At 38.1% G+C, this 16,377-nt stretch overlaps 1 protein-coding gene across 6 annotated transcripts in view; it reads right to left on the minus strand.

Moving 5' to 3' along the window:
* Positions 1 to 1,933: 1,933 nt before the first annotated feature.
* The window catches only part of LOC308634548 (myoregulin), a 240,215-nt gene continuing 225,771 nt past the window's right edge, over positions 1,934 to 16,377 (minus strand). Inside the window, exons 1-5 of one of the 6 annotated variants that reach the window (XM_081268424.1) lie at positions 13,002 to 13,099; positions 3,366 to 3,533; positions 2,814 to 2,937; positions 2,332 to 2,398; positions 1,934 to 2,158 (exon numbers count right to left, since the gene is read on the minus strand). In XM_081268424.1, the coding sequence (XP_081124550.1) occupies positions 1,997 to 2,158; positions 2,332 to 2,340 (171 nt within the window). In that variant the 5' untranslated portion in view covers positions 2,341 to 2,398; positions 2,814 to 2,937; positions 3,366 to 3,533; positions 13,002 to 13,099 and the 3' untranslated portion in view covers positions 1,934 to 1,996. Of the gene's footprint in view, positions 2,159 to 2,331; positions 2,399 to 2,813; positions 2,938 to 3,365; positions 3,534 to 13,001; positions 13,143 to 16,377 lie in introns of those variants that run through there. The other 5 variants (XM_081268422.1, XM_081268425.1, XM_081268427.1 and 2 more) reach the window with 5 other exon arrangements.

Raw genomic sequence — 16,377 nt, forward strand, 5'->3', positions numbered from 1 at the left:
ACCCAATAATAGGCTCCAACAAGTTCCAGCCAGAAGAATTGAGGAGAAACATATCACATCACCGGGAGGTGGCCCTTATACACAAAAGGAAGAGTCTGAAAAGGTGGTGCTGAAAAGAGTACGATTTTCTGCTACAATTTTCAATTAATGCTCGATTTGTCTCTGTTTGGCTTATGGTTAAATATCCAACACCACTGAAAGGTTAGGTAAGAATCAGTGAAGGAACACGTCTCAAAGTCCAGTTCCTTCCACACTTCATTAGGTCCCTTATGAAACCTTGCATTAATGATTGGGCCAAATCTGAGAGGACAGTCATGGTATGGAAGAAATCAGAATTTTTTTAAAGTGTGTGTATCCAATGTAAAAACTCAAAAAGTCAGCTGAGAACAGGGGCACATACCTATCATCCCAGCAACTAGGGAGATTGAGGCAGAAAGATTACAACTTTGAGGCCAATCTCAGAAATTTAACAAGACTTGTCTCAAAATAAAAAATAAAAAGAACAGGAAATGTAGCTCAATGGTAGCACATCCCTGGGTTCAATCCCCAGTACCAGGGAGGAAAACAAAAGTCTAAAGGACACAGAGACCTTGTTTTTCAAAAGTTTACAAAGGAGTTCAGCAGTTATATTTTAACACTGGTAGTTAGAAAATAAAGGAATTAAGAAAACAAGGCAAGAGAATTCAGTTTAGACATTATAAGAAGGTAAATTTTTTTCTTTTCTGTTCTTTCCAGGGCTGGGTGTGGAACCAAGGGCACATGCTAGGTAGGTGCTCTAATACAGAGCTATACCCTTGGTGCTTAATCTTCTTAATAAAAGAGTTTTAAAAGTGGAATTAAAAAAAAATAAACATAGGCAATACTACATACACTAATAGGGACACAAATGGAGCATTATTTTTCATTAAAAAAAAAGTTGAGCTGTGCGCTGTGGGTGCATGCCTATAATCTCAGTGGCTCAGGAGGCTGAGACAGGAGGATCAAGAGTTCAAAGTCAGCCTCAGCAACAGTGAGGTGCTAAGCAACTCAGTGAGACCCTGTCTCTCATAAAATACAAAATAGGGCTGGGGATGTGGCTCAGTGGTTGAATGCCCCTGAGTTCAATCCCTGGTACCAAAAAAAAAAAAAAATTGAGCTCTACAGATTTTAACTGTATTATATTAGTAACATGTTACTGGTTTCCTCTGGAAGGAATCTGATACCATGGATTGGGAAGGCTCAAGGCCTACTTCTTCTACTTCTGATTATGGACTCAATCTGGCATAATCCCTCTGAGATTTGTTTTTTTCACTGGTAAAATGGGGACAACACACACCTGTCTCCTAGGTTTATTGTATGCCTATTAAAAGGCATATAATGAGTATTTATTCCCATATATGAAACTAACATAGGCCATCCCCTATTTCCCCTCTTTTCTTATAAATACTGTTTTCCTAAAAGAATCTGTTTAAATATTTCCATTCCTAACTCTTAAGTCTTTGTTTATAGAAATATACTTCTTATTTAATTGCTCAAGGTTAAGAAAAGCAATCTACCTATAAATTAATAAAACAGGTCTATAAGAAAATGGGTATAAACTAATGCTATTTTGTATGTAAAGATTGTGCTTCTGGGATGTTAGGTGTGGTGTGTTAAAAAGAATAACATAAAATTTCACATAGGCCTAGATCCTTAAAAATTAACTTCACTTATAATTTCACCTACAAATTTTAGTCAATACAACAAATATCAACAATGTTTAAGAATTGAGCAGTTTTAAAATTCAGTAGTGTTGATTTTTTTTGGGGGGGACGGGGAACCTACCATTTCAATTTTTGTGAGCTTTATTTATAAACCATGAAGTACTGAAGAATGCACAATGTTGTTTTTATTGTAATGTTCTGTTGGCTTCTAGAATGAATTTGTGATGTCATCAAATTATAATCACTCAACATATTTAAATACAAATTTTTACTCACTGGAATTTACTTTGAAATGCACATGTGAAGTCAGTTTTCTAAGAAGTTATAACAACATACATAATAGACATTAGGTCAACAAATAAAACAAACAAAATTTTTAGAAGTCTTCCTACAATTTCATCTTCCAGACTTTGGGGGGTAGTAGTAGAAATTAATATCCAGCTTTTTCCAGTCATATTCAGAATTTTCCTGGCTCCCTAGGGGAAAAAAGAAAAAAAGTATCCACAGTGAACCCATTTATAATCCATATTCTTTCCACTCAACCTAATATTTACATTATTAAAATTCAGTGATGAAGATATGTCTTCTATGGAATACTTCATACCTATTTGTAACCAAACATAAACTAGAATATTTTTTCCCAACTCACATTCACCATTCTATGTCATGGCCATCACGGGTTGGTCTATAGGCCAAATGCTGAACTTCCTTTCATTCTAAGGAAGATAAATAGCTCGTTTCACATCATCAGCAGTTTACTTATGAAAGATCTTCAGTCATTGATCACTTGATCATTTTATTGGCATTCATGAAGTTGCCATTCCTCTAACCTGTTCAGTTGTTATTACTAGGAAATGAGGATTTGAAGGCATAGGGAAAGGTAGGTAATGACTATATATATAAGTGTGTGTGTGTATTCCCCCCCACCACCGAATGTTTGGGATCAAACCCAGTGCCTCACACATGCTAGGCAAGTGCTCTACCACTGAGCCACACTGCCAGCCCAGAATTAAAAACAATAGCAAAAAGCCTTTCCTTCTTTGACTTTTCCTCAAACTTCTCCCTCATGTTTTGGTCACTGAATGGGACATCAAATGTTTTATTTCCTCCACATCTCTGAATTGAACTCACCTGAATCAATCCCAGGTAGTAGTTGGTAACGAGCTTCTTATTTATTTATTTATTTATTTTTCTCGGTTTGCTCTTGCTAGGCCCAGTACATTCAGCACAGGTGGTCTCCTAGCAACCTTGGCTCCTGTGTCAAAGCACATTAAAAGGTTTAATTGGACCTTGAGGTAGTGGAGGTAGTGGAGGGGTGGGGAGCCTGCCTGCAGAAACTCTGAAATTACTTTCAAAAGTAGACAGGAAGGAAGGAGATGTTGAAGAGTGGACTTTAGAAAATGTGAAACATTCCTTTTATTTGTTCAGAGAACTGTATAGCTAAACCCTGAACATTGAACAGAAGGATTCAGCTGAATTCCAGAGTTTTCCTGGCAGGGCAAACATTCACAATTTTTAAAGGAAAAATCCCCTAATAAATATTTTAAAACAAATGCTTCAATATCTTCATGGCAAAGCAACACTAAAAGCAAAACAAAACAAAAACTTCTCTATGTAGGAGAGTGACTCATCATATTATATGCTTGATTTTTAAGTATTATCAGATTTTGTGGCCGTGCACACCTGTAATCCCAGCAGCTCGAGAGGGTGAGGCAGGAGGACCTCGGGTTCAAAGCCAGTCTCAGCAATTTAGTGAGGCCCTAAGGAACTCACTGAGACCTTGTCTCTAAATAAAACACATAAAAGGTCTGGGGATGTGGCTTAATGGTTGAGTGTCTCTGACTTCAATCCCTGGTACCAGAAAGGAAAGAAAGAAAAAGGAAAGAGATAAATAGATAAATAAAAGATTTTGTATAACATTCATGAATACCAGCTCAGGGCATGGCACCTAAGTGAAGGGGAGAGAAGTGTTATGGTTTGGGTGAAAGGTGTCCCCCAAAAGCTCATGTGTGAGACAATGCAAGAAGGCTCAGAGGTAAAATGATTGGCTTAGGAGAGTCTTAACCCAATCAATGAATTAATCCTCTGGCAGGATTAACTGACTGGCAACTGAAGGTGGGTAGGGCATGGCTGGAGGAGGTGGGGCACTGGGGAACTTGGCTTTGGGGTATTGCTTGAGTCAGCTCTTTTGCTGCTGTGACTAAAGAACCTGACCAGAACAAATTTAAAGGAAGAAGAGTTTATTTGAGGGCTCACAGTTTCAGAGGTCTTATTCCATAAAAGGTAGGCTCCATTCCTTAGGGCTGGAGGTAAGACTAAACATCATGGTGGAAGAGTATGGTGGAGGGAAGCAGCTTACATGACGATCAGGAAGCAGAGAGAGCGAGGCCTCCACTGTCAAATATAAATATATACCCCAAAGCCATGCTCCCAACTCCCACCTCCTCCAGCCACACCCTACCACTTCAGTTTCAGCTCAGTTAATCCCTATTAGGGGGTTAATTCACTGATTGGGTTAAGACTCTCACAACCCAATCATTTCTCCTCTGAACCTTCTTGCATTTTCTGACATGTGAACATTTGACACCTCACATCCAAACCATAACAGGCATATATTTTGTATCTGGTGAGTAGAGTCTCAGTCTCTCTCTCTCTCTCTCTCTCTCTCTCTCTCTCTCTCTCTCTCTCTCCCTCTCTCTGCTTCTTAATCATCATGTGAGCTGCTTCTATCCCCCACACTCTTCTGCCTGATGTTCTACCTCACACCTCAATCCCTGAGGAATCCTCAGGGAATGGAGTCCCTGTGTAGGGACTGAGACTCTGAAATTATGAGCCCCTAGATAAACTTTTCCTCTGCTAAAATTTTTCTTGCCAGGTCTTTTAGTCACAGCAGAAAAAACAAACAAACAAACAAACAACAACAACAACAAAAAAAAAAACAGAAATGGACAGGCAGGAGCTTCTAGCAATGTTTCATTTCTTGTCCTGGGTGGTGTTTACACTGGCAAACGGTTTTTTAACTATTTGTTAAACTGTATATAGAAGTTTTCTGTGCTCTTCTGTATGTATTTTACACCTGATAATAGAAATATTTTAAAAAGATGAGAGACATATATACAAATGTCAGTAGTAGTCATAGTAGTTAAGCTTGGAAGGAGGAGTATGGGTGACCCTGTTTCTATTTTTCATACCATTTCATTTAGGAAGTGGTTGTCTCTATTATACCAGAAACTACAGAAAGTAGTCTTTTTTCCTGTCCATCTATTTAGAAGTAATTTATTCTGATTGTACTTTTGTCAAGCCAAATACAACAAACATGAATCCAAGGAAAATTACATTTATCAATGGAACATTTTAATGAAAATGTGTAATTTGTGTGCTCAACGACACAAATCTCTTTCACTAAAGGACACATTCCTATCTTGCTCAAAATGTTCATGACGAACAGGAACCTGGCTAGTTCCTGTTTCATTTTCCCCCTTGTTTCTAGATTGAAATCACTGGAAGACACAAGTTTATATCATTACAAAGTGTTTTTAACACACACTGGTTTTACTGAGGATTAAAATTATGATCATCACAATACTTTGATTTATATTAATTCTTACAAGCTTTTAAAATCTAGGGGTTTAATGACAGGCTAAAGCATGAGTTGTAATCATATTTAATTACTTAATATTTTCTTTTTTGGGGGATACCAGGGATTGAACTCAGAGGCAGTTGACCACTGAGCCACACCTCCAACCCTATTCTGTATTTTATTTAGAGGGAGACAGGGTCTCACTAGGTTGCTTAGCACCTTGCTTTTTTGAGGCTGTCCTTGAACTCGAGATCCTCCTGCCTCAGCCTCCTGAGCCGCTGGTATTCCAGTCATGTGCCATCATGCCCAGCCATTTAGTATTTTCTAAGTAGTATCTCCATGATTTTATTTGATAATAATCATCACTTGGAGGGACAATGATACTGTAAAAACTATGCTGGAACTTATTAAGTGTGAATCTCTCCAGGCTTTGGTTTTATCTTGAATGTAGAATTTTAACATTATATCTGAGTGGCCCACACTTGTAATCCCAGCTACTCAAGAGGCTGATGCAGGAGGATAACAAATTCCAGGCCATCCTGGGCAACTGAGGGAAACATTGTCTCAAAATAAACTAAAAAGAGATCTGGGTGTAGCTCAGTCTTAGAGCACTTATATTGAAGGACCTGGGTTCAATATTCAGTACCAAAAAATAGAAATAAATAGATCGATAGATAGGTGAATAAATAGACAAATAAATACAGCTAAATGACATGACTTTCAATTTCAGTCATGACACCCTAAGTTATTAGGGGTCAAGCATATTTTTATGCAAATTTATATTGAAACTTTGCATGATCACAATTTCCCCTCCCATTTGAATGTGTCTCCCTTTCTTTTTCTCGTTTCCTAAGGCCACATGGGAGTCACTTTATTATTTTATTTATTTATTTATTTAGACGATGAGGGTTGAACCCAGGGGCATTTTACCTCTGAACTACAACCCCAGTTCTTTTTATTTTTTGAGACAGGGTCTCCCTAAATTCCCAAGGATGACCTTGGACTTGTAATCTTCCTGCTTTAGTTTCCAGAATAGCAGAGATTACAGGGAATGCCATCAAGCTTGGTCCTGTTCATTATTTTATAGAATGTCATATTGAAAGTAAAATGGGTAATCTCTCATCTAGTTTTTAAAATTTTTCTTTACTTTTTCTTGACTCTATCAAGATTTAGGTTCAAATAATCTAATTCAAATTGACCTGTTCACTATTGATTGGACAGCTGAGTAGTGACATCTCACACAGTACATTAGACAAGTGGAGAATAGCAATAACTCTTGGTTTCTAGGAGCTGGACTTCATGGTATTCCCTGTTCTTCACTCGCCACCAGCTTGCTGGCCCTTGCCTTTGTAAGCTTTATTATCTTATTATTTTCATATTAAAAAGTTTCCCAAATCAACCCCAACTCTTGGGGATTACATTACGAGTGAATTTCCTAAATAGCTTGATCTTCTGGGGGCAAAACAAAACAAAACAAACAATAATGTAAACCATCTATCATAAAAATGTATTACTAGTTCCCTTTTCTCAATTTCCTTCGACCCTTACTACTTCCCTTTATTAGATGTGAACTTTTGGTCAAGACAAAGAACAGAACATACTTTGCAAAGTCTGTATTATAATCAAAAGAAAAATACTTTTCATTGGATTCAAGTTTATAATCTTAATAGTATGAGTTACATTTCAAAAATATTTTCTTTTTTTGACAAGAATTTTCTAAACCTACTCCTGTTTCCATCAATATCTAACAGTTAAGAAAATATTCATGGAAGTTCCCTAGAGACACGTGGAAAAGTGAAACTATTGATATCTGTCCATTTTTTCTTAATAGGTCACTTAATTATGATAACTTCTGTTTTTTCAGGGACCACTATGTGCTGGTCCCTGATTATTTTGGTTTAGATAGGAGGTGCCCCCAAAAGCTCACGTGTGAGACAATTCAATTTCAGAAGGGAAATGATCTGGTTGTGGGAGCCTTAACCTAATCATTGCGCTAAGCCACTTGAATGGATTAACCCGGTAGTAACTAAGCAGGTGGGGTGTGGCTGGAGGAGGAGTTTATATTTTGTCCTTGCTGAGCAGAGTAGTCTCTCTGCTTCTTGGTGACTTGAGCTGCTTTCCTCTGCCACACCCTTCCTCCATGATGCTCTGCCTAACCTTGGGCCCAAAATAATAGAGTTGGTCCTCTATATTTTCAGACAGACTTCTGAAATCCTGAGCTCCAAATAGACATTTTCTCTTCGAAATTGTTCTGTTCAGATCTTTTGATCACAGTGAAAAAAAAAACTGACTAAAGCACTGATTATGTACTACTGGGAGATGAAAGACACTGTGTAACCCACCCAAGCAGCCAGTATTCTGTGCTGGAGTCCAGATACTACCTAGGACTCTACCTGAAGATGTCAATCTCTTTTAACTCTACTGATTAATTAATGTTTTCAAATGAGGTTACTTTGGAAAGAAACTGTAATGCAATGGTAATTGATCATACTGGAAAGGAACTATCCATATAATCATTAATAGCCGTGCTCCTTCTTTGATCCTGGCTACTTTCTATAAATATGAAATACTTGTTGAACAATTGATGGATCCTCAGTGACCACTCTGGGCTCAAAGGTTTTTCAATTAGCAGTGAGCTGTTAATTTATTCATATGAAAACAATCTGCCTTTTGCCCATGGGACATTCCCCAGACCACAACTACAAGATCACTGTCTAGCAACAAGTTTAGCTAAAAGGACAGTTTCTTATTGTCTATTTTTTTAATCTAATTTATTCTTGTTTATTACTGATATGAAAATTTGCTCTTGTTTCTAATCACTGGTAACCTTATACCTGAAAAACTTCTCCCCTTAACCTCTTAAAATTAACTAGACACAAGAAGAATGTTCCCAGGACCTGATGGTTGAGTAAAGCTCTGGAATCAGACTAAGGTTTAGGTCTCAGGTCTGCCACTTATCATGAGACTTTGAGCAAGTTATATTAACTGTACTCAGAACTTCTATTAATTGAGGATGGTAAAATTTCCTATTTCATAGGATAGTGGGAGAATTAAATGCAATAATATTTGTGCCTAGAAAGTAAATAAACAATGATAATAATTATTATTAATTATACTTTAGCATGCTGCCTGCTAAACTGTACCCCTTAAATGAATTATTCTCAGGCTTTTTTAGCAACTAAACATAGATCTGTCAAACTTCTCATCTTTTCAGACTCAATGTTACCTCCTCCAGGATCCATTCTGACCACCTCAGAATTTATTTCCCAATTTTATATAACAAATGGCCGGTCACTACACTGTGTTATATCCATTACCACTCACAATGCCATGGACAGTTGCTGTCTTTCTAGAAGTTGGGGACAGCCTTGTCTCTCCTGAATCCTAAAACTTCAGAGTCTCTGGCAATAATTATTTTTCAACTAGTATCAACTTAAGAGCTGCACTTCAGGTAGAAGATTTAATGGAAAACTGAAAGTTCATTTCTTTCAAATGACAGTCACAATAAGAAAAACATTATAGACAGATATAGATATTTAAAATAATTATCCAGAAAATAATTTTAAAAAATGAAACCCCAATGTTTTATTTTATTGCTTTCATCTTATTTCCATTTGGAAAATGTCTCCTTTCCCATAAAGATTATGCTTAATAAAATTGTCTTCTTGAAACATGAGAAATCAAATTAAAATTATGTCAATGCTGTTGCTTTTCTTGTTTTTTTTGCTTGGAATTAGGGAACTAAGTCAAGTTTTTGGAAGGTAACAACAATGTGGCAGAGGACCTGCAGGGTCCAGGACAGGAGTCCTTCTAGGATGTGGCATAAGGAAGATGTTCCCTCATTAAGCCCCTCAAATTCATGTGAGTAAGGAGTTCATTGAAAAATGTGCAATATTTAATGGTAAATGGATTTTGAGTGTCTTATTAGTTTCTGACATTTAGTTCAAGTTTTATTTTCTCAACTAATCAAGGTGCCATTACATCTGCCCAAAGCTGAATTATATCAGAAAGGAAATTCTACCACATATCTGAAAATTGACTTATCACTGACCTAAGCCTTATATGAGAAAGCTTGTATAAGAATAAACAAAAAGGCTATGGATTTTAAGTGATTGCAGCCCTGATTGTTGTACTTTTTTTTTTCCAGATTACAACATGATTTCAAGGTGATTTTCCTCTCTTCAACTAAGAGAAACAATAGTTGTAAAAGGTTTGAATTAATAAAGAATTGTTGGTATCAGAAATGACATTTGATCTTGCATAAACTTCTCATTTGGCAAATGAGGCCCAGAGATGTAGGCTTGTTCGAGGTCACAGAAAGCAACAGTAGCCATTTTTTTGATATTCATGATAAATTAGGTTCTGTGTTTCATCAGACTTGGCTATTTGTAAAGACTACCTTCTCCATCTTCCAACATCATTGATTGAGGCTAATGTAAGACCAGAAAGGCCAGAATAAAGTAAATCTCAAGTGAAACAGGTCAATATCTAAAGGTAAAGCACTTGACAAAGTAAATTTTGGCTGAAAACAAAAAGCTATTGTTATGGTTTAGATATTTGGTATCCCCCCAAAGCTCATGTGTGCTACAATGAAAGAAGGTTAATTAGTAAATTATAAATTTATGGGATGTATACCCTAATCAGTGCATTAATCCACTGATATAGATTAACTGGGCAGTAACTCTAAGCAGGTGAGTGTGTAGCTAGAGGAAGTTGGTCACTGAGGTCTTGACATTTGGGGTTTATATTTGGACTTTAGAAAGCAGAGCTCTTTCTGCTTCTTGGTTGTCAAGTCCTGAGCTGCTTTTCTTTGTCACAGCCTTCCACCAAGATGGTCTGCCTCATCCAGGCCAAGAATTATGGATTAAGCTGTCTGTGGACTGAAACTCTGAAACCATGAACCCAAATGAACTTTGCCTCCTCTCTGCTGTTCTTATCAGGTCTTTTGATCACAGTGATGAAAAAGATGACTAAAACACACATGATTTGTCACAGATGGGATTACAAGATAATGTAGATTTTGGAGCCATATGGAATGGTTTTAGATCCTGGCTCTGGCGCTGTTGGCTTTGCAGCCTTGGACAAGGCACTTAACTTCATCTGGGGAATAAGCGATAATAACATCTGTCTTACGTGATCTGAAAGGACTTAATTCAAAACTAAAGTTAAGCCCACACACACTTTGACTTCCATCTCATAAAACTTTATGAGGTGGAATATTAATACCACTGCCCTCTTAGTCAAAAGACCCAAGCCCAGAGAACTAGACAATCCATACAGATGTGCTATTACACATTTAGCAAGAGGTGACCAAGGATTTGGATGGAGATGTGTTTGCATCCAAAGCCCCAACACAGAGGTACTAATCAAAGCTGTCCTTAAAGGGGTATGAAGAGGGCTGGGGCTGGGGCTCAGTGGTAGAATGCTTGCCTCGCACAGATGAGGCACTGTGTTTGATCCTCAGCACCACATAAAAATAAAGAAAAACAAAGATATTGAGTCCATCTATAACATATGTGTGTGTGTGTGTGTGTGTGTGTGTGTGTGTGTGTATTTTTAAGAGATATGAAGAAAAAGGAATGAGGGGGTTATTTGTTGACTGGTGGGGTTTTTCATCTGCAGAACTCAGCTATCCAAAGAAGTGTCCTCCCTGGTTTGGGGTCAAGGAACAGGGAGTATAGGATCTCCGAACTTGTTTAAGTTCTCAAGATCATTTGGCAAAACCTCTTTAACTGCATACTGGGCATGCACCACACACCCCTCTGCAGAGATTCACTGCTGCATTTTCTCTTAATGTTTTCTGGGTGCAGAAGTGATTTCTGAAACCAGCTGGATTTCATGTTGAGTCAAGCTCAGTTGAGAAAGTAGACAGTAAATAGAAGAGCACAATTTCAAGTTTCAGTCAAAGACTGTGACCTCCTTTAGAAAAGAAGTGATCTTTCCAGCATTTAGCACAGAGCTTCCAACAAAGTTGGTGCTCGACCATTTTTTTTTCTTTCATGGTGGAGGAAAAAGGAGAGGTGTGACATCAAGGTGTCTTTCTTCTATGCCTCACAAAGCCATTACTTGGAAGATGATACTCAAAGAGAGGCTCTGAAAAGCACTGAATCAGAGCAAGTCCATTCTGGCTCTTACCAAAGTTATTCACAAAATGGATTCTTTCTCCATATTAAAAGGCTTATGAGCCACTTCCTGGCTTAGCTCTGTATGTTTCACCCAGTAGGACTTAAGTGCATCTTTGCAGAATGAAACTTTATAGAAGAAAACACAAATCTTATAATATCTCCTGATACTACTCCACAGAGTGATCTGTGGGAAGCATGCACCTCAGAGACAACGTTCCTTTCTGTTGTAGACAGACACAGAATGGAATCAAATGTGGCAAGGAGGTAATATTTAGAACTGTAGAAGAATGGTAGCCAAAAGAAAAATTTGGAATGATGATTATAACAGTCAGGTACGTTTATAAAAAGCAATAGCTTATGTTCTGAACAGTTTCTGGAACTTCCCATCAACATTGATTGTAACTGTAGACTTATTGTCCTGAGCTGCTAATACCCTACTTCTATCCGTCCATTCTCTGCATTCACAGGCTTATACCATCCTAAAAATGAAGATATTAAAAGCAGTGAAAGTTTAATATTGTCTCTATACTCTAGATTAATGTTTCCCATTAGAGACTATATTTGGAGGCTCTGGGTCTGAATTTGAAACAAATGAGAGATGATTAGGAAGATTTAAGAAAATTTTGAAGGAGAATTCTATAAATAACTGTAAGATAGCTGTCACTATACTTGGCCACTATGTACATCATGAATAAACTGGAAAGCCCAGTAAAACAAGTTATGGTTCCCATTTCACAAGGGAGGAAACTGAAGCTCAGGGTGGTTGAATTCTTGCTTGCCATCGCACAACTTGGAAGTGGTCCAAACCAGGATTCCACACCGGGTACATATCTGCCCCTTTCCAAGTCATTATAATGCCTCCCTTACACATTCTGTCTGGAAGCCTGAGGCACATGTTTAGGGACTGAACATAGCAAAGTAGAAAGCTATGCTAGTCTGTGGTCCTGCAGAAGGACTGCAGTGTCAGGTTTCAGCTCTGCCTACAAGGAGCAAGCAAAGTGTCTGTCTTTCTGGACTTCAGGACCCTCCTTTTCCAGAAAGTTAGTACAGTGACTGCTTTGCAAGACTCTCAGAAACAGCGGTTATAAAAATAAATAAATAAATAAATAAATAAATAAATAAATAAAAAGACTGCAGACACAAAGCCTTTGGCTAAAAAGCAAGGAAGTAACAAGACAGCACCCTCTCTCACCCAAACATGGAATGTGGAACACACAAGGGCCCATGTCTCCCATCCAACTCCCCCGTGTTACTTTCAAATGTGAAACTAATCTTTGACATCACTGTCAAAGATCACCAAGCCTGCCACAGGGCTTAGTCAAGTAATTTATATATAGTATTATTAATCCCTTGCTTCTCTTCCTGCTTTTATTTAGCCAGAAAGAAAATGAAAGGCATGGGATTCTAATTAATTAATATTTCTCATAGTCCACCGTATAAAACTTGCAGAGATGTTGAAATGCAGGAAATGGAAAGGGGCTTTGTGAATCTTAACCTACTATATTCTCCTTCTACCAGAAGCAAACAAGAGTCCCCCTTAAATTTCCTCCTACACCAATATCTTAAAATGCCATAGTTAAAAAAAAAACAACAAAACAAAAACCCAGCACTTACAGTTCAGGGGTTCAATAAGCAAAGTCCAAAGTCAAAGGAATGATCTCTCTTTCTGGTGAAAAACACCATATGCTGTTGGTGGATCAGGAGCTCACTGGGCTGTTATTAATAACTGGCTTAGAGCTTTATGAAGAAACATGAGCCAGAATGTCATGGAGGAGGCAAGTGGAAAGGAACTGACAGACACAGGTGGAATAAATTATGGCAAAAATATCCCATACAGCAGCTCAAATAAGCCACCAGGAGGGAATCAGCTTCTCCATGATCAATAGGCCCTGATGTTAAGTGCTCTGAGTTCCACAGCCAACCTACAAAAATACCCTTAATATTGAAAACACAATGGTTATACTCTGCTCTGCTGATCACTCCTTTTCTGTAGATAACTGAATATATTTTTAAATGTATACATTTCGCCTTATTTATTTTGACTCTCCTGTTTTCAAAATACATCCGCAAATGGATTTTCAAATGTACATTATCACTTTTTTAAAGTTTGTTTACCTCTTAGCTCATTAGTCTCCTTTCCTCCAGGATCCTTAAATTATTCCTGGAAAAATATAGTTATGTGAGGGATGAGGGGAGTGGACCTGGGGTTGGTGCCATTCATAACAGGAAACCTGCAAAACTGACATCGTAGAAACAGGAGTAAGAGTCATGACCTGGTATCTGATCTGCAGTGACTCTCTTCTTTTGAAAACCTATATTTCAAAACTGTGTCCTCCCCAGCTTCTCTCAGTTGACATCAAATTGTTCAGATTACTAGTAATGTGTCTTTGGAAATAAATGACAGTAAACACTGGATCTGTTATGAGTGTTAAAAATTGATACTCAGACAAAAGTTATTGAACTATATTAAGGTGCAGCATATGTTTTGAATGGAGCCATGCTTGTTAAAATTGCTTCATTTTTTTAAAAGGAGAGAGAGAGAAAAAAAAAATTTTTAACATGGACACAACACAATGCCTTTATTTTTAAGTGGTGTTGAGAATCAAACCCAGGTCCCACCCGTGCTAGGCCAGCGCTCTACCACTGAACCACAGTCCCAGCCCAATTGTTACTCTAGCACAGTACTGAAAACTCTCCATTTTTTCAACTTAATCTGTTTTTCAGTGGCACACTGTGGTGAGACACAGTTTGGTAACCACAAACTGAGGGGAGCCACTCCAAATGCAGGCACCTTTCAGTCCTGATGCACTCCTGGGATCTGAAAGATCACTGTAGTCTGGCAGAGTAGTGCCATGATTCCTGACGGCTTTTCCCTCGCTTAGATAACAAAGCATGGCTCTAGGAGTAGGCAGCACCCAGAGGGGTTAAGCTACACCTGTTCCTTTGTAATCCTACCCTTTTGCCCTTTTGGGGATAGAATGTTCCATGGAATCTCTCCTTGTGTGTTCCCTATATAAGAATAAAGAATTCTGGTGGCTTGCTCTCTTTCCAAGGACCCTTAAGGTCCCAGAGCCGTCTCCGGATTATTAAAAAGGTAATTCTGTGTGGTTGTGTGCTTTCTTTTTTGTTTTCTTTAGTTATTGGAATAGTCATGATTACAAACTCCCATTGGATATCACAAATGATTAAAAACCACTGTATGGAATTATGGATTAAACCCGTTTTAAAATATGTTTCCCTTCTATCATTTAAAGAAGTTGGTTTGGGGTTTTGTTATTAAGCAGAACTCAGCTTGATAGCTGTGTGTCAAATGAAGGAATTGGTGAACCTGGTAAGAACATTAAGGAAATCCTCAAACAATAAAATGCAAGAGCCAACACACTCCCATGACAGGAATCCATCTCCCTCCAGGTGCCCTCAAGGAGCAGAAGGAAGCAGGCCTAAAACTCCCAGGCTGACTGACAATGTGGTTGAAGCTGGAGGAGGTTTGTTCACATGCTTCCTTATCAGAATACACAGTATTCCATGTGATTGAGCTTTCTTCCAGGAAGGGAGACAGACTTTTTGCAGGAAGACTTTTCCAAATTAAGTCAACTGGCAATTTGTGATGAAAGGATGGCCCTTCAGCCATAATATTTATCAGGAAACTAACTTCCTGTCTTTAATCAACTCAAGATTTTTGTTTTTAAGAGATGAGAATGTGTTTGTGATGGCTGGGGTAGTGGGGAGGAACTGACAAAGAACAGTCATCTAAAGCTGTTACCCGTGCCTCTGCCCTGCCTGGCTCAATTCAGGCCCAGTTATAATTTTGGAGCAAGTTCAGGGGAATTTGTGTGGCTGATTCAAGAACTCACAGGCAGATACTTCTGCTCAGTTTTTGGAACTGACAGATACGTTATCACATTTCCAAAGTGGGAACTTGATAAGAATAAGATACATCAGCAATTCTTAACAAATCAAAGCACTGCAAAGGAGATTATAAAAAACTCAGAAAAAAAATTTGGAAAAGTGATATTATATCTATTAACTATAGCCTTTGTACACTACTGCTGCCAGGAAAATTACATCCATTTTGAAGAATGCAACTTTTTTCATTTTCATAAATAAGTGTTTAATAAGAGAAATGAAGATATGACAAGCTATGTTGACTTTTACCATCAGAACAATGTTGTGGCAATCTTAATGTTGAAAAACTCTTGTGCTATTATTTGGATATGAGGTGTCCTCCTAAAACTTGTGTTTGAATGCAGGAGTGTTCAGAGGTAAAATAATTGGATTGTGACAGCAGTAACCTAATCAGTCCATCCTAGTTTGAATGGACTGACTGGGTGGTAAATGTAGGCTGTGGGGCTTGGATAGAGGAGGTGTGTCCTGGAAAGGTGCATCTTCTGATCTGTAATAAATTGAGCTTTCCTCCACTGTGCCCTTCTACATGATGTTCTGCCTCACCTTGGACCCAGAACAATGGAGTTGGCTGACCATGAACTACATCTCAGAAACCATGATCCAATATAAACTTTCCCTCCTCTAAATTGTTCTTGGCAGATATTTTGGTTTCGGTGATGCAAAGCTGACTAACACACATTGAATATAGGATTATCTAATACAAGTTCTTATATATTGAGAACTTAACTCCTCCTGAAAGCTTCACATTCAGTAACACATTTATCCTCATATGACTTGATGAAGAAAAGAGAGCTTGAGAGTGATTATACAACTTATCCAAGGAAACAGATGTCAGAGCCAGTATCTGAAATGAGGCATTCTGGTCCCAATACCCTACTGTCAAGCTCATGCTCTCAAAAATATACAGGAGTAGCTGTGGCAAAAGCAATAATATATTTTGATGCCCAAATAGGAAGGGAAGTAGGCAGGGAGGGAGGGAGATAAAGAAGCCACACCCAGCACCAACTGAACTATGTACTGTGGTCTCCCGTGTAGCCAGATTTGACAAGAGGGAAAATTCTGGAGAAGGGAAATTCTCAGAAAT

The sequence above is a fragment of the Spermophilus citellus genome (assembly GCF_964194105.1).
Source record: "Spermophilus citellus genome assembly, chromosome: 15".
Lineage (NCBI taxonomy): Eukaryota > Metazoa > Chordata > Mammalia > Rodentia > Sciuridae > Spermophilus > Spermophilus citellus.